At 45.4% G+C, this 20,364-nt stretch overlaps 1 protein-coding gene across 1 annotated transcript in view; it reads right to left on the bottom strand.

Moving 5' to 3' along the window:
• The window catches only part of LOC135115143 (inactive tyrosine-protein kinase 7-like), a 25,548-nt gene extending 9,207 nt beyond the window's left edge, over window positions 1-16,341 (bottom strand). Inside the window, exons 1-3 of the mRNA XM_064031644.1 lie at window positions 16,308-16,341; window positions 4,049-4,150; window positions 2,128-2,331 (exon numbers count right to left, since the gene is read on the bottom strand). Of these exons, the coding sequence (XP_063887714.1) occupies window positions 2,128-2,331; window positions 4,049-4,150; window positions 16,308-16,341 (340 nt within the window). The remainder of the gene's footprint in view (window positions 1-2,127; window positions 2,332-4,048; window positions 4,151-16,307) is intronic.
• Between the last annotated feature and the right edge of the window lie 4,023 nt (window positions 16,342-20,364).

The raw sequence follows: 20,364 nt of genomic DNA, 5'->3' as shown, positions 1-20,364 counted from the left end.
GTGTGTGCTTTGTCTTAAGTCTTTCTGCTTTGCTTGTCTGTTGTCTTTGGCTGTGTGTGAATGAATCTCTCTCTCTCTCTCTCTCTCTCTCTCTCTCTCTCTCTCTCTCTCTCTCTCTCTCTCTCTCTCTCTCTCTCTCTCTCTCTCTCCACGCAGCATCCGGGATACACTAAACATATCGATCGTCGCGGAGAGAGAGAGAGAGAGAGAGAGAGAGAGAGAGAGGGGGCAGACCGCATACTGTCATATCATCATTCTCAGTATACATAACCGCTACACACTTTCATTTTTTATTCACAAACAAATATCAAAGTCAAAAGCAGTCAATGAACTCTTGACACAAACACGTAAAAAAGAAAAAAAATAGTGAAATAAGACAGAAAAAAAAAAGTAACCACATCTTTTTATACATTTATGAAAAAAAAATGAAAACCACATAATATCAGAGGAGAGAAATGAATAACGGGATTAATCTCACTTCTACCTCGTTATGCAAAAGGGGAGATTAAAATTACACACGTTCTCGCACGCACGCACGCACGCACACACGTTTATGTAAGCAAGCATCAAAAGCCAGATGTGTGTTTTGTGAGCGAGCGTCGTTTTTGGAGAAGTTTTCCCTTGAACACCGTTGCGGCAAAATCCGTTTTCTTTGACGCCCGTGTTCTTTGATGAGTTTTGTAAAGGATTATGACGTCACCTGACTGAGCCTTGTTGACTGTTCTCTTACGCGGCGCAACAGGTGAGTGACACGCAGGTAACCACGACACACACTCACACACACACACACACACTCTCTCTCTCTCTCTCTCTCTGTACTCACACAGCACGGTGAGGGTGGCGGGGAGAGAAGTGAGGGCGAAGCCAGAGGTAGTGTTGTGGGCAATACAGGTGTACTCTCCGGTGTCCTCAGGTGTGGCGCGGCTAATTACCAGGTCAGCAGTCCCCCTGGCACCCCCTGCAATTGTGGAGAAAGAGGAGGAGGAGGAGGAGGAGGAGGAGGAGGAGGAGGAGGAGGAGGAGGAGGTAAAAACAGAATTGGTATGATTGGTAAGTTGATGAGAATTTATGTTTGGAGAGAGAGAGAGAGAGAGAGAGAGAGAGAGAGAGAGAGAGAGAGAGAGAGAGAGAGAGAGAGAGAGAGAGAGAGAGAGAGAGAGAGAGAGAGAGATTATGCGTACAGTACATAAGGAAAATTAAAGACTAAGAAATCAAATTAATATTATATCAACGCTACAATACACAAGCATTAAACTAAGCTAACCTAACTACCTAACTATCCAACCACCTATCTACCTAACTAACCAAATAACACAGTAAACCAAACGCACTCACTACACACAACAAGAATTACACTCACACCAACACCCTCAAACACAATCCAATGCTGAAAACACACTTCCTCTCATCATTTTCTCCCTTACCCTCAGTTTTCCTCACCCTCACAATTCCCAGTACCATTTCCACCCTCATTCAATCTCCATAACTCCCCTCACACGCCCCCTCCCACGCCCCCTCACACGCTCCCTCATCTCCAGCACACCTTTACCTACACCTTCTCCTCACCTCCCCTCACACTTCACCGCACACATCGCACCTCCTCCTCCTCCTCCTCCTCCTCCTCTTCCTCGTCCTCCTCCTCGTCTTCACTCCTATTTCAGAACCACAATAGCAAGATTTCTCTGGCCTCAGTAACCCTTGCTTCCATTCATCTTGCCCCCCCAAGCTCCCCTGCTGCCCCGCCTGCCTCCCTCGGGCGCCACACAGCCGTGGGTTATGTATTACCACCTCCACTTATTTGGTGCACTAATTTGTACCTTGTCCGTCTCGCGTCTCTCAGGAAGACTTCTTGTTTGTGTGCTGAGTTATGCATCCGCCACCTTGTTGATGTTTGTGCAGCCGCGTGACACTCCAGCAAGTCATATTTGCTTGTATTTGTTGATTCCAAAGTCTGTATTTGTCTTTCCTTTGTGCAGTGTCTGATACATAACCCATGAGTCACCTGAAGCTTCACCTGCCTCACCTGCCTCGTCTCATCTAGACCAACGAGTTATATTGATCTATCTACACGCACGTGTTTACCTGGCAAACCTTCATTAACCTCCCAGAAAGCAGGTGGTGGCTTACCTCTCACGCGGCGCCTGGAGGAGTAGGTGAGGGGGCGGCCGTCTAGGTGCCAGGTTAGGGTGATGCTGGCGGCGTCGGACACAGCACAGCGCAGCACCCTCTCCTCCCCGGCAGCGACCCGCCCAGTAGCAGGCCACGAGCTGAAGTAGAAGATGTCCCCGCCTGCCGCCCGCACCCCGCCGCCCACCGCCACACACGCCACAGCTGCGGTGACACGAAGCGAGGGGTGAGCTCCAAGGGCCGGCGGTCATACGAGGGAGACACAACGAGGATATACATGCAAGGGTGAGTGGAGAAATAGTAGTGTAGGGTGCAGCAGCTTGACTTGCTCTCCGGTCACTCCCCACGGCGGCAGCGGCGGCGGAGTAAGGGAAGGATGAGAGTGCGGCGAAGGGAGGCGAAGGAGACAAGAGGGAAGGTCAGACAATGGCAGGAAATATATGCAGTGGTGAACGTCAGTGAAATGGTAATATACAGGGCAGTGAGTCGCCGTCTGCCACATCTGCAGGAGCGTGAGGGGCAGGGGTGAACATGAGCGTGGAGAGAGAGAGAAAAGAGATAAACAGAGAGACGAAGGAAGGACGCTATGAAACCAACGTGCAGGGGACATGAATTGCAAGGTTACGTTGGGCGCATGTCATCAAAACCTTCTCTATCTACTACAACTGCAGGAGACGAGGGGCATGAGTGAGCATGAGCGTGGAGAGAGAGAAAATAGAGAGAGACAGAGACACACACACATGAATTACAAAGATACGTCGTGCGCATGTCATCAAAACCTTCACTATCTCCTACAACTGCAGGAGGAGGAGGGGCACGGGTGAGCATGAGCGTGGAGAGAGAGAAAATAGACAGAGAAACAGAGACACGGACATGAATTACAAAGGTGCGCTGCTCACACATCATGGACACCTTTACTCTCTCCTAATATATGACTCGAGTTTCCTTCCTTTCTTCCTTCCTCCATCATCCTCATACAAGTGGGGTGACACAGTGCGCTGAATGTAACCCTAAAGAGACATCCACTGCTATCCTCGCTTAATTAAAACGACAAACAACAGAAGCGGTACTCTCACGCTCCCATCCAGACATATCAGTTTCATTTGACGCAAGACCAAAACAAAGAAGGAAAATGTACAGACAGAAGCAGGGGTGAAAATCAAGTAATATAACGGTTGGAGGAGGAGGAGGAGGAGAGGAGGAGGAGAAAGACAAGGATGCGAGGAAGAGAAGGAGAGGAAGAAGAAAGACGAAAAAACACAATGTACAAAAGGAATAGAAAGAAAAAAAAGGAGAGAGAGAGAGGGGAGGAAAACGATGAAAATACGGCGAGAAGGAAGAGGAGGGGCAAGGAAAGAGAAAGATAAGAACGAGGAGGTAAAAAAGGAGAGAGACAATGAGAACGATAAAGACGAGGAAGAGAAGGAGGCTGTGGTGGCGACGGAAGAGGAGGAGGAGGAGGCGGAGGAGGAGGAGGACGAGAAGGACGAGGACAAGAAGAATGACAATGAGAAGAGAACAGAAAGACAAGGAGGAAGAAAAGAATGAAGAAGGAGGAAGAAGAAGAAGAGGAGGAAGATGGGGAGGACGAGAACGAGGACGAGAAGAAAGACAATGAAAAAAGAACAGACATACAAGGAGGAAGAGAAGAAGAAAGAAGAAGAAGGAGGAAGAAGAACAAGAAGAAGAGGAGGAGGAGGAGGAGGAGGAGGAGGAGGAGGCAGCTGTGGTGGTGATGGTAGTGAACTTAATACCACCATCAACATCAACCTCTTCAGGAGAGCCACGCCCTTTCCTAGCCACCCTGCCATCTTCCCATCTTCATTAATAAACCCTTAAGGAGGAGGCGCTGCTGTGCTCTGCCTAAAGGGTGAGCACTGGGGAGGGTGTCACTCTTAAACACGCACACACACACACACACTCACACGCTCACGCACGCAGGGGCCAAGTAGCCAAGAAGCCGAGTACTCAGGGACAGTATCCACACAATGCTGGTGATATCCTCTTATATCCTCCCAAGGGGCTGAAAATAAGTGGTCTCTTAGTTTCGCTTAAGGCTTTTTTCTCTCCCCAGATTTGCAGCAATAATAACATATAATCTCTAAAAGCTTCTGGACTGCATGAGAGAAAAAAGAAATTCCTTTGTAGTGCCGCGGCGGGAGGGAGCAAGAGAGAGAGAGAGAGAGAGAGAGAGAGATAGAGAGAGAGAGAGAGAGAGAGAGAGAGAGAGAGAGAGAGAGAGAGTCATGAGGGGAGATAAAAAGACAGGGAGGGGGAGGAATAAAGACAGAGAATGAGATAAAAAAAAAAAAAAGGGGGGAGGGGGGGCAGTCTGCGGCAAACATGACAGTCTCGTGTGATCCTGTTGATTCTAATGACTATACTCTTCTCTTCCCCTCCTCCTCCTCCTCCTCCTTCTTCTTCCCCTCCTCTCCTCTTTCTCGCCTAGGGCCCAGAGTCGCGTGTGCGTCCCAGCTTAGTCAAACAGCTAGACACCGCCGATGTGGGACGCATAATTTCTCACTTAACACGGCCTGGTCGCGTCCCTTCGCCCCGTCACTCTGAAACACTACCTCTGCCCTGCTCAGCGCGTCTCCCACGTCACCATCTCTCTATTTCCTCGCCTTTTCCCTGATTTGGCTTGCGTTTTTCCTTCCTCTGGTTCTATAGGGTAAAGGGATAGAAAAAATTACCACCTTTGCATTTCCTGATTTGTCTTGGATTTTCCTTCCCTCTGGTTCTGTAGGGGTTGTAAAAGGAAAGGGAAAATCATACCTCTCTAGTTTTCCTCCTTATTCCCTGGTTTATTTGCGTTTCCCCTTCCCTCTGAGTCTGTAGGGGTTATAATGTGAGGTAAAAAGCACCATTTCTCTATTTTCCCTATTCCCTGATTTGTCTTGCACTTTTCCTCTTCCTCTGGTTACGTACGAGTTGTAAAAGGGAAGGGAAAAGCACAATCTCCCTATTTCCTCTCCTATTCCTTGCTTTGTCTTGCATTTCCCTTTCCTCTGATTGTAAAGGGAAGGAAAAACAAACATCTCCCTATTTCTCTCCCTATTTCCCGGTTTACCTTGCATTTCCCTCTTTCCTCCGGTTCCGTAAGAGTTGTAAAGGGAAGGGAAAAGCCTCCAGCCGTGAAAATAGTAATGGATTGTTACTCACAGGCGTTCGCTGTTTGTTTTTGTTTGTGTTTCGCTCGGCCGCCGCCAGAGGCACCACTTCAGCTCCCGCCTCCGTGAAACTTCGTGCAAATGACACAATATTGTACTTTTTTTTATTGCTGTTGTTTTTTCTTCCTTTTATTTTTTTTTCTTTCTCTCTCTCGCTCTCTTTCTCTCTTTCGCGCGTTCTGGGAAGACTGTGAGTGTGTGTGTGTGTGTGTGTGTGTGTGTGTGTGTGTGTGCGCTTTGTGTGTTTTTTATCTTTTCTTTTCCTCCAGCTGTCCAAATATTACTTCCCGGCAGAAATGAGAGCGTGGGAGGGAAAAATACGAGAGGAGGAAGAAAGTAAAGTAGGTGGTGGAAATAAAGAAAGAGAGAGAGAGAGAGAGAGAGAGAGAGAGAGAGAGAGAGAGAGAGAGAGAGAGAGAGAGAGAGAGAGAGAGAGAGACGGAGAAAGGGAAAAATAATAAATGAAAAAGCGTAAGGCGTCGTGGAAAGCAAAGTAGATGGTGATAGTAAAGCAAGAGAGAGAGAAAAAGAGAGAGAAACAGAGAGAGAGAGAAAGAGAGAAAGAGAAAGGGAAAATAATAAATGACTAACGTAAAGCGTCACGGAAACAAGAAGGGGAAAATACAATTACTGCAGGCGAGGTTAAACTGCACATTGTCTCACATTTTTTGGGATAACAAGAAAGGAAAACATGAAGGAAAAGCTTGACCTTCATTTTTCCCCGCCACCACCATCACCACCACTATCACCACCACCACCATCACCACTACATTTTAGCCACAAGCCTCCTACCACACTACCACATCACCGCCTCCACCACTAACACCACCACAATCCCCGCCGTTACCACCACAGACACACTCGCAAAATTAAGCCTTAGAGTAAAGGAGAAATTAAAGCAAATGAGGAAAAGGAGGAGGAGGAGGAGGAGGAGGAGGAGGAGGAGGACGAGTGTAGAGGAAGAGGAGGAAAATGAAGATAGAAAGTCAAAAAAGGAAAAGGACAAAGAAGGAAAAAAAGGAGGAGGGAGGACAAACGGAGGAAAATAAAGATAGGAAGTGAAAGAAGAGAAGGACAAAGGAGGGAAGAAAAGGGCGGGAAGAAAAGGTTGCGCCTACTTAATGGCTCCCCCAATAAGCTGGGAAATTGAAGTTTTTTCCCTTTATACTTGAAAGAGGGAAAAAAGGGAGGGGAAAAAAAGAGAGGGGAAAAATCTCGTTCAGCTTAAAGTGGCGTATTCCATCCCACTGCCCGTGTACACCACAGACAGCTGTACGTACACACACACACACACACACACACACACACAGGCACATGATATTAGTAAAATCTTTCCTCGAATCCAAGAAAGAAAGAAAGAAAGAAAAAGTGAGAAAGAAAGAAAGAAAGAAAGAAAGAAGATAGACGCTAATAAGGAACAAATCCGTTAAGACGAACCGACAGACAGACAGAAAGACAGACAGACAAACAGACAGACGGAGGTGAGGAAATACTACACTCAGAGGCAGGATCAAGAGACTGGTATTAAAGAGAGAGAGAGAGAGAGAGAGAGAGAGAGAGAGAGAGAGAGAGAGAGAGAGAGAGAGAGAGAGAGAGAGAGAGAGAGAGAGTGTGTGTGTGTGTGTGTGTGTGTGTGTGTGTGTGTGTGTGTGTGTGTATTTTACCTCTAATAAAGACAGCAATTTTTTGATAACAGATGATGGAAGATAGAAAAAGAGAAATAGAACATATACAGACAGACAGACACACAGACAGAGGTAGACAGAAACAAACAAGCAGATAAATAAAAGCAGAAGCAGACAGGCTGACAGAGACAGACAGACAGACAGACAGACAGACAGGCAAAGAAACAGACAGAGAGAGTTAGACAAACGAACAAACAGGCAAACAGAAAGACAGACAGACAAAGATAGAAACAGACAGACAAACAGACAGACAGACAGATAGACAGGGAGAAAAAGAGAGATAGATATAAACAGATATAGACAGACAGACAGACAGACAGACAGACAGAAAGACACGCAAACAGATAAACAGGCAGACACAGACAGGAAAACAGAGATAGACAGACACAGATAGACAGACACAGTATAATCTGGTTTAATTTACTCTTTGCATTCTCGTGCGTGTGTATTATGCAGCATTCTTGTATTGACAAAAGCTATGTATGCACGCACGGGCAATGTATGTTTGTCTGTCTGTATGTATGTGTGTGCGTATCTGTATGTGTGTGTATATGTGTGTGTGTGTGATTCTAATATTATTTTCTCCCAAGACTGACTCCGTTTTCTATTGCCGTCTTCTCGTTTTCTTTTGCACAATCACACGCTTCGTTAAATTCACGCATACAAGGTTTGTTTCTCATACATATGCATACTTTCATGCGCCCAATTGTTATGCAGAGTTAGTATATCTATTGGGGAAACTATAATTGTACGTCTCTCTCTCTCTCTCTCTCTCTCTCTCTCTCTCTCTCTCTCTCTCTCTCTCTCTCTCTCTCTCTCTCTCTCTCTCTCTCTCTCTCTCACACACACACACTCATCAATCCTCCATGTTCTCCAGCTCCACTACCTCCACCACATCCACCTCCTCCTCCTCCTGCTGCTCCTGCTCCTCCTCCTCTTCCTCCTCCTGCTTCCTGCGTCTCCATGGACAATTAACCAAGCCGACTATGCCTTTCCAATACACCTTAACAGACTTGCTGGCCTGATGGCGCTCCTCTGGGTCACTGGGAAAGCACGACAGGGGAAGACACGAGAGGGGAGGGGAAAGAGCAAGACAAAGGGGAAGACAAGACAAAGAACGGGGGAGGAAGAAGGGGAAGGTAAGATAAGGAAGGTGAGGAGGAAGAGAAAGGGGAAGAGAAAGGAGGAGAAAGGGGAAGGTAAGATAAGGGAGGAGAGGAGGAAGAGAAAGGGGAAGAGAAAGAGGGAGGAGAAAGGGGAAGGTAAGATAAGGGACGGGAGGAGGAGGAGAAAGGGGAGGAGAAACGGGAAAAATAAGGGGAAGGAAAGAGAAAGGGGAAGATAAGACAAGAGGAAGAGAAAGACAAGGGTAAGGGAGGGAGGAGGAGGAGGGAGGAAGACAAAGGTGGTAGAAAGGGAAGAGATGAGGAAGTGGCAAGATAGGGTGAAGGAAAAAATGAAGAGAGAAAGGAAGAAGGGAAAAGAGATGGTGTTTGGTAAGGTAAAGCAGAAAGGAAAGCGTGAAAAGAAAGAGGAAGAAGTTGACAGGGTGAAGAGAAAGGGGAAAAGGGTAACAAGGTGAAGGGAAGGGGAAATGAACAGACACACAGACAAACAGACAGACAGATAGGTAGACATAGGCAAACACAAACAGACATGCATACGGACAGACAGAGACAGACAGAAACAGATAGAAAGGGAGAAAGAAAGGAAAAAAAGAGAAAAGAGAGGGAAAAAATTTGGTGAATAGCAAGGTAGAGAGAGAGGAAAGGGAAAAAAAAGGAGGAGGAGGATGACAGGGTGAAAAAGAGGAAATGGCCTAGATAAAGAGGAAAGGAAAAAGGAAAAAGCAAAAAAGATAATGATGATTAGCAAAGGAAAGAGAGAAGAGGAAGTTTGATTGACTGAAATTTGAAAGTGAAGGAAGTTTAGTAAACGGAAAAAAAAAGAGAGTGAGCGAGTGAGTGAGCGAGTGAGTGAGTGAGTGAGTGAGTGAGCGAGTGAGTGAGTGATTAAACGGTGTCACAATTGATGGAAAACGGGGGAGGAGGGGAAAAAGGGAGGGAAGAGGGGAGAGGGGAGAAATGAAGGGGAAGGTAAAGGAATTTGACATGGAAAGGGTATGAAAGGAAAGGGAAGCTTGGAAAAAAGAGAGAGAGAGAGAGAGAGAGAGAGAGAGAGAGAGAGAGAGAGAGAGAGAGAGAGAGAGAGAGAGAGAGAGAGAGGCTTGTCATGTGGATGGTAAAGGGTAAAGAGGGATTTGGCGGATGAGGGAGAGAGAGAGAGAGAGAGAGAGAGAGAGAGAGAGAGAGAGAGAGAGAGAGAGAGAGAGAGAGAGAGAGAGAGAGAGAGAGAGGGGGGAGCATAAGAAGACCTGATGATGTTATCGAATTCCCTTGTGATAGGGAAGAGAAAGGAGAAGAGAAGAAGTGAAGAGGAAGAAGAGGAGGGGAAAGAAAGGAGGAAGAGTGAGAGAAGGAAGAGAAAGGGTAAGAGGGAAAGAGGTAAGAAAAAGAGAGACTGATGTGAGTGAGAGTTGCTAGAGAGAGAGAGAGAGAGAGAGAGAGAGAGAGAGAGAGAGAGAGAGAGAGAGAGAGAGAGAGAGAGAGAGAGAGAGAGAGAGAGAGAGAGAGAGAGAGAGAGAGCCAGACAGACAGACAGACAGATTCTTAACACAAATAAAATAATGAAAAAAATAAATAAAATAAAAAATAAGAAAATCAGGAAGAAACTCAAAAAACAGGGAGGAAACAAAGGGAAACAGGTAAATAAGGGAGGTAATTTTAAGGGACGGGTGGAGTTTGATACTAAAGAGAACGAAAAAAGAGGGGAAAGAAAGGGGAAGTTACGTAGGGTTTAAAGGATTAAGGGAAGGGAGGGGAGGTGAGGGGAATGACTGAAGGGGGATAAGGAACTTGGGGAGTGGGGATTGACTGAGGGATTAAAGGGAAAATAGGAAGAGAAGAGGAGAGATAGTGGAGATAAATAAGAGAATAGGTTTGTGTAGTAGTTTATGGGGAGGAAAAAGAGAGGAAGAAGGAGGAACAGAAAGAAATGTTATAAATTAATTAGAAAAAAAGAGAAAGAGAGGAAGAGAAAAAAAGTGCTGTTTATTAATGGAGGAGAAAGAGAGATAGAAGAAGAAAGAGAGAGAAATAGAGAGATGAGAACAGATTAGAGTTGTTGAGAGAGAGAGAGAGAGAGAGAGAGAGAGAGAGAGAGAGAGAGAGAGAGAGAGAGAGAGAGAGAGAATGATAGGAAGAAAAGGAATATATGTTTTAGATGAGTTAGAGGAAGAGGGAGACAAAGAAATGAGAGAAAACGTTCCAGAAACAGAGAAAGAGAAATAGAAGGAGAAAGAGATGTAAATGAATCAGAGAAAGAGAGAAAGTGAGAGAGAGAGAGAGAGAGAGAGAGAGAGAGAGAGAGAGAGAGAGAGAGAGAGAGAGAGAGAGAGAGAGAGAGAAGAGAATAGGTTACAATGTTATAATATTGATGGAGAAAGAAGATAAAGAGAATGAGCGAGAGAGAGAGAGAGAGAGAGAGAGAGAGAGAGAGAGAGAGAGAGAGAGAGAGAGAGAGAGAGAGAGAGAGAGAGAGAGAGAGAGAGAAATATACAGTAGCTACCATTCATATTTCGAATCTAATACTCGTAAAGAAGAGAAAGACAAGAAGAAGAAGGAGAGAATAAAAGAAAAAGAAAAAAATAACTCAGAGAAAACAACAATAACAACAACAACAACAACAACAACAAATCCTGTGTTTAATAGATAGAGATGAAGAAGAAGAAGAAGAAGAAGAAGAAGAAGAAGAGAAGGAAGGGGAGAAAGGGAGGATATAAATGAGTTAGAGAGAGAGACAGAGATAAATGGAAACCGTGATGGAATTTTGCAAAGGGTGTTATAAATAGGGAGGGTGAGGGAGAGAGAGGGAGGGAGAGGGGAGAGAAATGGGAGGGGTAAGTCTTGGAGGGAGAGGGAGGGGAGAGAGGGGAGGAGAAAGGGAAGGGAGGGGAGGAAAGTGTGGCTGGAATGGGAATTATGGGAGGCAGTTAAGAAAGGGAGGGATGGAAGAGAGAGAGAGAGAGAGAGAGAGAGAGAGAGAGAGAGAGAGAGAGAGAGAGAGAGAGAGAGAGAGAGAGAGAGAGAGAGAGAGAGAGAGAGAGAGAGAGAGAGAGAGAGAGAGAGAGAGAGAGAGAGAGAGAGAGTGTGTGTGTGTGTGTGTGTGTGTGTGTGTGTGTGTGTGTGTGTGTGTGTGTGTGTGTGTGTGTGTGTGTGTGTGTGTGTGTGTGAGGGCATGAGGGGATACAAAGGAAGGATATTTTGTTTGAAAAGAGAGATTAAAAAGAAGCGAGAGAGAGAGAGAGAGAGAGAGAGAGAGAGAGAGAGAGAGAGAGAGAGAGAGAGAGAGAGAGAGAGAGAGAGAGAGAGAGAGAATGATAATCTGAATATATTGAATTGTTAGGGTTAACTTTGCACGTTCCTCTTCTTCCTCCCTTCCTCCTCCTGCTCCTCCTCCTCCTCGTCATCCTTCTCCTCCTCTTACAACCCCCTATCCCTTTCTTCCTCTTCCCCCATTCTGCTGTCCCTCGTTCTACCACACAACCTCTCCTCCTCCTCCTCCTCCTCCTTCTCCTCCTCCTCCTCCTCCTCCTCCTCCTCCTGGTTCCCGGTAGCGACGGAGACGTGACTGTAGCGTGCGTGCGGGAGATTACGTCAGCACCATTACTCTGCAACAACCACTAACAGCAGTCATCATCACACCGCAACGTCATCATCACTACCACCATCACTACCACTACTATCACCATCAATGTCAACGTCACTATCACTTTCATCATCATTACGGGGCTCATTATCATTGTTTTTTTGTTTTTTGTTTTTTTTTGGTTTAATGTCTTCGTTGTTTTTGTTGTTGTTATTGTCATTGTCATCATTGTCATCGTCACTTTCACTGTTGTTGTCATGTTCATCATCATCATCATCATCACTATTATTAAGATCATCACTGGTTTATGGTTTTCGTTATTATTGTTATTATTGTCATCATCGCTATCACCATCATCATCATCATCATCACCATCATGCTCATCACCACCATTAAGATCATCATTGCTTCCATCATCTTCATTATTGCCATTATCACCATCAATAACAATAAGAACAATACTGCCTTTATCATCACCATCACCATCACCACCACCATCATCACCATCATCACCATCACCACCATAATATATTTCACTTCACTGCGTCTCAGCCACACTGTCTTCTCGTCACCACCACCACCACCACCACTACCACCACCACCACCATCACCACCACCACCACTCACATTATAAAGATGAACAAAAAGTAAATAAATAAACAGAGATAGAAAAAGAAACAAACGAAGAAATAAAGAGAAACACAGGAGCGAACATGCATGAAGAGAGGAAGAGAGGGAGAGAAAGAGAGAAAATAAAAAAAAATAGACAGACAGACAGAAAGAAAGACAGGCAGGCAAGCAAACACAAGAATATAAAAACAAAAGAGAATAGAGAAGAGTAATAAAACAAAGCAACTAAAAACACACGAGAGAAAAAGAAGAATGTCAGAAAAAAAGAAGAAAAGAATAAAATGGAAAGTAAGAGAGAGAGAGAGAGAGAGAGAGAGAGAGAGAGAGAGAGAGAGAGAGAGAGAGAGAGAGAGAGAGAGAGAGAGAGAGAGAGAGGAAGAAAAAGATGAAGGGACAGAAGAAAGAAAGAGAATGAGAGATGGAAAAGTGCTGAGAGAGAGAGAGAGAGAGAGAGAGAGAGAGAGAGAGAGAGAGAGAGAGAGAGAGAGAGAGAGAGAGAGAGAGAGAGAGAAAGGAGTGAAGAGAGAGGGAGGAGAGGACAGGAGGGACACACGAGGGAGGGATAGTAGAAGGGAGAGGAGGAGGGAGAAACAGTGGGAGAGGAGGGGAGGAAAGGAGAAGGAGGCACAGAAGTAGAAGGGAGGGGGAGAGAGAAGGGAGGGAGGGAGGGAGGGAGGGAGGAAGGGAGAGAGGGAGGGAGGGAGAGGAGCGTGACTGGAGAAACGTAAGATTGATTTTAGTTTCAAGTTTAGTAAGACAGTGACACCAAACCTTTGCTTATTTTACACTCACGTTGTTACTACTACTACTACTACTACTGCTACTACTATTGATGCTGCTGATACTACCATATCTACTACTACTACTTTCTCCCTTTCCCTTCTTTTTCTTTTATTCCTTCTCTCTTTTCTATGTCAATCACGTTGTTACTACTACTACTACTACTACTACTACTACTACTACGACTACTACTACGACTACTACTACTACTACTACTACTACTACTACTACGACTTTCTTTTCCTTTTCTTTCTTCTCCTTATCCTTCTTCCTACTTTTCAATATCAATCAGACATAAAATATAAAAGGCTCTCTCTCTCTCTCTCTCTCTCTCTCTCTCTCTCTCTCTCTCTCTCTCTCTCTCTCTCTCTCTCTCTCTCTCTCTGTCAAACACACACACTAATCCAATTATTTCCTCCAGGATGGACAAACCAACACACAAACATTGGTCGCCATTCGTCCTGGATCATAGAAAGGACAAACAGAGACAGAGGGAGAGAGAAGAAGAGAAAATGGACCTGTTCCCTCCCTCTCCCTCCTCTCCCTCCCTCTCCCTCCCTCTCCCTCTCCCTCTCCCTTGCGTGGGCGCCCTAATCAGTTAATCCAAATGGCCCTCCAACGCCGCCATTAAACTGGAATTTATTTATAGAAAACTTCCTCTGATTTTTTTTTTTTTTTTTTTTTTTGTCGCGTGTCAGCTGGTCAAGCGTATTGGAAAGAGAGAGAGAGAGAGAGAGAGAGAGAGAGAGAGAGAGAGAGAGAGAGAGAGAGAGAGAGAGAGAGAGAGAGAGAGAGAGAGAAGGAGAAGTAAGGAAGGAATGGGGAGAGGAAGAGGTATGTGATAAAGCTGGAGTAACAGGGGAGAGAGAGAAAAGGGATGAGAGAAGGAGGAATAGGAGTAAGAATAGTGAGGAAAGAATGTGAGGATAATATGGTACAGTATATATATATATATATATATATATATAGAGAGAGAGAGAGAGAGAGAGAGAGAGAGAGAGAGAGAGAGAGAGAGAGAGAGAGAGAGAGAGAGAGAGAGAGCGCCACAAAGACAAAAGCTGACTCAGAATAAAATAAAAGAACAAAAAAGACATAAAGAAAGAAAGACAGAAAGAAAGAAAGAAAGAAAGAAAAAGAGAAAGAAAGAATGAGAGAAAGAGAGAAAGAAAGAAAAACAAAAAAACTCATGACTTCTCCCTAAATAACAAACTCACCTTTTTAATTATTTTACATGAAAAACCCAAAATATAAAATCCTGAAATCCGAGGAACAGTGTAGGAGAGGTTAAAAGGATGGACAGACGTGGTTAATGATGAATAGAGAGCTTTGTCTGTCTGTCTGTCTGTCTGTCTGTCTGTCTGTCTACTTATTCACCTGGCCAAGTATCTACCTGTCTGTCTATCTACCTGTTTATCTGTTTTGTTTACGTCTCTTTATCAGTTTATTTGTTTATTTTTGTCTTTTTGTTTTTCTATATAGTTTAACTTTTATCTACTGTGTGCATTAGTTTATCTATCTATCTATCTATCTATTTATCTATCTATCTATCTATCTATCTAATCACTCTCTCTCTCTCTCTCTCTCTCTCTCTCTCTCTCTCTCTCTCTCTCTCTCTCTCTCAAGCCATTTAAGCAGGCAGCAGAATAAATAAGTAAATGACTACTACTACTAAGTAAATAAACAACAAAATTTTTAAATATCTCGTTACTTCAGTCCCTTGTTAGAGTTAATGACCAAACAAGCCAACACTTTAATGGGTAACTTGTGACACTGTGAAAGTTATTAAAGAGTTGTAAAGTAAGTGTATCTTTAAGCTCTTACTCTATCTCCTCCTCCTCCTCCTCCTCCTCCTCCTCCTCCTCCTCCTTCTTCTTCTCCTCCTGCTTCTCCTTCTTCATCTACTTCTCTCTTCATTCTCCTCTTTCTTCCTTCCTTTCATTTGTTCTTCTTTGCTTTGTTTATTTGTTTTTTTTTCTTATCGTGTTCTCCTGCTTCTCCTTCTCCTTCTTCTTCTTCTTCTTTTTTCTTTGTTTTATTCTTCTTCATCTATTCCTGCGCTCTTAATTTTCTTGTTTTTTTTCCATTTCTTTCTTCTTTGCTTTGTTTATTTGTTTTCTTATCCTTTTCTTCTGTTGCTGTTTCTGCTTCTTTTTTCTTCTTTTCTTCGTTTCATTCTTCTTCACTACTCCTCCTCTCTTCGTTCTTTATTTCTTCACTTCCTTCTTTCATCTCTTTCTTCTTTGCTTTGTTTATTTATTTTCGCTTTTTTTATCGTTTTCCTTTCTTTTCTTCTTCTTTTTTTCTTCTTCTTCTTCTTCTTCTTCTTCTTCTTCTTCTTCTTCTTCTTCTTCTTCTTCTTCTCCTCCTCCCTCCATATTTTTTATTTCTTCCTTTTTAATTTCTTTCTTATTTGCTTTGTTTTTGTTTTTTTATCGTTTTCTACTCTTTTTTCTTCTCCTCCTTTTCCTCTCTTCATTCTCTTCGCACCTCGATTTCTTCCTTTAATTTCTTTCTCTTTCTCTTTCTTTACTAATTCTTTTCATCCTTTCCTCTTATTTTCGTTGGTCTCCTTCTCCTCTTCGTAGTCTTCCTCTCTTCTTTCTCTTCAATTCTATCTCCTCTAAATCTCTTTCGCATTTGCTTTATTTACTTGTCTTTATCACCTTCCTCCCTCTTTTCATCTTCTTCCTCCTCCTCCTCCTCCTCATCCTCATCTTCCTTCTCCTTCTCTTCAATCTCCTTCCTCCTCCTCGTAATATCTTTCTCGTTTACTCTGCTTTATTTACTTCCCTCTTTTCAATCTTCTCTCTTCCTCTTCATCCTCCTCCTCCTCCTCCTCTTCCTGTACCTCCTCTTCCTCTCTTTCCCAGTTTCCAGATCCTCTTATAATCTCTTTCTCCTTTATAAAATTCACGTCTCTTTTATTCTCATCTCTCTCTCTCTCTCTCTCTCTCTCTCTCTCTCTCTCTCTCTCTCTCTCTCTCTCTCTCTCTCTCTCTCTCTCTCTCTCTCTAATACAGACGTATCTGAATTCATGGTATTTTGTTAATATTTACAAAGGAATATATTTCATTTATATTTGTCCCTAATTACCATCATTTATTCTCTCTCTCTCTCTCTCTCTCTCTCTCTCTCTCTCTCTCTCTCTCTCTCTCTCTCTCTCGTCCTCGCCTTAATTACTCCACGTGTCTCTTGTATACTGACTTACTCACACAAATGACTTCCTGCTTCATTTCCATCATGGCTTCGAAACACTGGGAGCGAGACAGAGACAATGGAAACGAAGCAGTGAGGCGAGGATCCGACCACTGAGCTGTCTGGGTGTTCTCTTCGTCCTCTTCCTCTTTTTTTTTTTTCTTTTTTTCTTTCCTCGTATTTTATCTATCTATTTTTTTTTTTTTGTCCTTCTTATCCTCGTCATCTCCTGTTTCGTTTTCTGCTTAGTTTCGTGTGTGTTTTGTTTTGCTTTTTTTGTTTTTCTTCTTGGTTTTTATTTTGCGTGTGTTGTTCTTTATCTTTCCTCTGTTCTTGTTTTTGTTCTTGTCTTTTTTTCTTGTGTGTCTTGTTTTTTTTTCAATTCGTCCACCTCTTCCTTATTGTTTTCTTTTTTAACGTTATTTTCATCTTGTTGTTGTTGTTGTTGTTGTTGTTGTTGTTGTTGTTGTTGTTGTTGTTGTTGCTGTTGTTGTTATCCTAGTTCCTGTCCTTGCTCTTCTTGCTTTTCCTCTTGTTCTCCTGCTTATTCTAATTCTTGTTATTATCCTTAATCATCACCATCACTATCATCATCATTATCATCATCTCCTCCTTCTCCTCCTCCTCCTTTTCCTCCTCCTCCTCCTCCTCCTCCTCCTCCTCCTCCGTAGCAAAGGCTGTGTATGAATCATTTAAGTTGCGTGAGTTTCCGTGACAGATTTTGGCACCTCATTAATCACCTTACCTAATCCACTCCTTCTTCTTCCTCCTCTTCCTCTTCTCCTCCTCCTGCTCCCTGTTTCCATCCACATCCTCGTCAACTCACAACACAACCTCATAATATTACCTTCCTTTCCTTCCTCTCCTCCCCTCCTCCCCTCATCCATCTTCCCCTACAGTCACCTCGCGTCCAAGCAACACCCAGACACGCAACACACCCGCGTGCAGTGAGTCGTGTAACACCTTGCGGGCCCTCGCTTAGTAACTTGTGCCGCAATACTCAGGTGTGTGTTGTGTTGAAATGGTCAAACTCCGATGAAAAACTCACGGCTGGTACAAAACTGTCATGGAATTTTAATAACACGTGGCCCGAGAGAGAGAGAGAGAGAGAGAGAGAGAGAGAGAGAGAGAGAGAGGACGGGGGTGAGAGGGAACAGGAGTACAAGTTTGCGTATCTCTCTCTCTCTCTCTCTCTCTCTCTCTCTCTCTCTCTCTCTCTCTCTCTCTCTCTCTCTCTCTCTCTCTCTTACTGTTCCTTTATTGGGCTCTTTCTCATTCCTCCTCTTCTTCTTCTTCTTCCTCTTTCTCCTTTTCCAACTGTTGTTTCTTCATCATTTCCCACTGTATATTCTCTCTCTCTCTCTCTCTCTCTCTCTCTCTCTCTCTCTCTCTCTCTCTCTCTCTCTCTCTCTCTCTCTCTACTCTCAACCCTTTGACGCATTATTTTCTCCTATTTCAGCTCACATTTACCTTCACAATACACACACTCGTTATTACTTCCTGCCATCCCATCCTGTTATCCTGTTTCAGTGCTGCCGCATCAAAAACCATCATATTCCGCCTATACAGGAAGGGAAGTGGCTTTGTGATAGAGCGGCGCGTGTTACTACCGCTAGATGGCACTGTTGGCGGGGGTAGCAGCAATGTATAGTGCAGTTTCCCTCCGCTAGATGCCTCTGTTTTGTTTACTGCTGGGTTTGGTGCTTTCAATGACGTGTTTTTTGGGATGTGTGTGTGTGTGTGTGTGTGTGTGTGAGGAGCTTTGGAGGGTGTAAGGAGAAAAATAAATGGTAGTGGTAGTGGTAGTTGTTCGACTCTTGACCAGCAGGGGCACAGGAAACGCAGGTAACAGTGCAGGTGTTTATTCACAGAAGGTGTGAACAGAAGGCTGGAGGTAGGTGATCTCTCGGCGCCAGGCCGCGCACTTCCACTTAACACTTATGACTGAAGCCTAGCTCGTTCACTCATACACGTATTCATGCCTCACACAAGTCTCGCTCATTCACTCGTTCACACAACTAGCTAACAACCACACACCTCCCCCGAGACATAAGGAAGATTCCTTATCTTTGTTATGGCTACCGTAACACATGAAACAAAGTTACAATGATTGAAGTACAGAAAACACGGTTCATATACACAAAACAAACACAGCGTACAATGAACACGTACGACTAATCGTAGGTGCTACGGTGCCACCGCACCTGCAGTCGTCTCGGCTCCCTACGCTGTCGGCTGCTTCGACGCTCTGGTTGCTCTCGGCCACGGTGTACCCCGTTACCCTGATGCTCCGGGCTGCCGGGATGGTGGTGTTCCTCGTGACCCTGATGCTGAAGCGCTGCACCGCCATGAGCGGTGTGCTGCTCGACAGGAAGGGGAGCAAGAGGTCTGTGTGGGCGTAGGTGTCTTCTATTACGCCACATCACGCGACCGCTGCCCATCTTGATGAGGTAGTCTCTCCTTCGCCCAACAGCCACGATGACACCCAGGCGATCCCAGAGGCCTGTCGTGTGATCTTGAACGTCGACGTGGCCACCGAGGTGCAGGAGAGGAAGAGTACGGGCGGACGCGTCGTGGCGAAGTTTCGCTTTCTTCCTCAGTCGCTCTGCCTTGGCGTCGCACTCATCAGCAGCGCGCTGCCACTGCTGAGCGTATGAGCGATGATGAGCCGGGACACAGGACCTCATAGGATGACCGAAGAGGACTTGTGCTGGTGATCGCCCTTCCGCCCTCGGAGTGTTGCGCAGTTCCAGCAACCCGCGAGCGAACGCATCCTCGTCCAGGTGTCCCTGCTGTGTGGTCGTGAGGATCAGCTTCTTCACGGACTTGACCGCTGCCTCGGCGTGACCATTGGAGCGTGGATAATGAGGTGAAGATACACGATGCTCCACCCCCATCGAGCCAGGAAGCGCCGTACCGATGAAGAAGTGAACTGCGGTCCACCGTCAGTCCTCAGGAGAACAGGCACGCCCGTGTCGGCGAACACACCCCGAAGGACACGAACGAGCTGATCAGCCGATGCTGGACGTGAGCATGCAGACACGTGAGGCCACCCAGACAAGCGATCTACATACACGAGGTATGTACGGCCTGCTGCGTGGAAGTAGTCTGCAGAAACTGACTCAAACACCCTGCTGGGTGTGTCCGTGTCCTGCCAGAGAGGTTCGTTGGCTTGGCTTGGTAGGAGTGGACGGCATAGTGAGCATCCAGAAACGACGTTCTCAACGTCTCTGTCCATACCAGGCCAGTACACCGTTTGTCGGGCCCGTCGCTTGGTGCGCTCCATCCCCTGATGACTGTCATGGAGTCGCTCTAGTGTTTCTCGGCGGAGGCTGTGAGGAATAAGAAGCCTCGGCCCGTAAACCACCAGGTCGTCGTCTACGGCCAGCAGACTGCGCACCGGCCAGTACGTACGCAAGCGGTGATCGAGGTCGTGGCAATGATCAGGGAAGCCCTCGATGATGACGTTCTTGAGCAAGCAGTACTCCCCGTCTCTTGCTGCTGCGGCACGTACCATTTCCACAGTCTGATCCTGAGTGGTGCTAAGCGGACGCCGTCCTCATTGGTGGCAGATAACGCTGAGATGACCGCTGAGTGGAGAGGGTCGAGGTCACCAGAAGTAGCAGCATCCTCTTCCTCCACTGGGTCCTGTACTGGAGCACGTGAGAGGGCGTCGGGCACACAGTGTGTCGATCCCTTTTGCCAGCTTGCTGTGAAAGAATACTGAGCAAGCTTCTCCCTCATGCGCTGCAGCCGCAGGTTCTCTATTTCTCCCAACAACTTGCTATTGAGGAGAGGTATCAGCGGGCGGTGGTCGAGCACTAGATCGAAGTGAGGGAGTCCTTTCAGGTAGGTGCCACATTTCCTGACTGCCCAGACGATTGCAGCCATTTCCAACTCTATTACTGCATAGCGGCTCTCTGTGTCTGTAACAAATCTTGACCCGCATTGCACCATCTTCCACTGGTCACTGTGCTTCTGCAGGAGAACGAATCCAAATCCGTGCATCCTTGAGGCGTCAGTCTGTAGCATCGTTGGTAATGATGGGTCGAAGTATGCCAAGACAGGTG

Source organism: Scylla paramamosain, chromosome 28 (genome assembly GCF_035594125.1).
Source record: "Scylla paramamosain isolate STU-SP2022 chromosome 28, ASM3559412v1, whole genome shotgun sequence".
Classification (NCBI taxonomy): Eukaryota; Metazoa; Arthropoda; class Malacostraca; order Decapoda; family Portunidae; genus Scylla; species Scylla paramamosain.
This window is presented reverse-complemented; position numbering and strand designations above follow the sequence as displayed.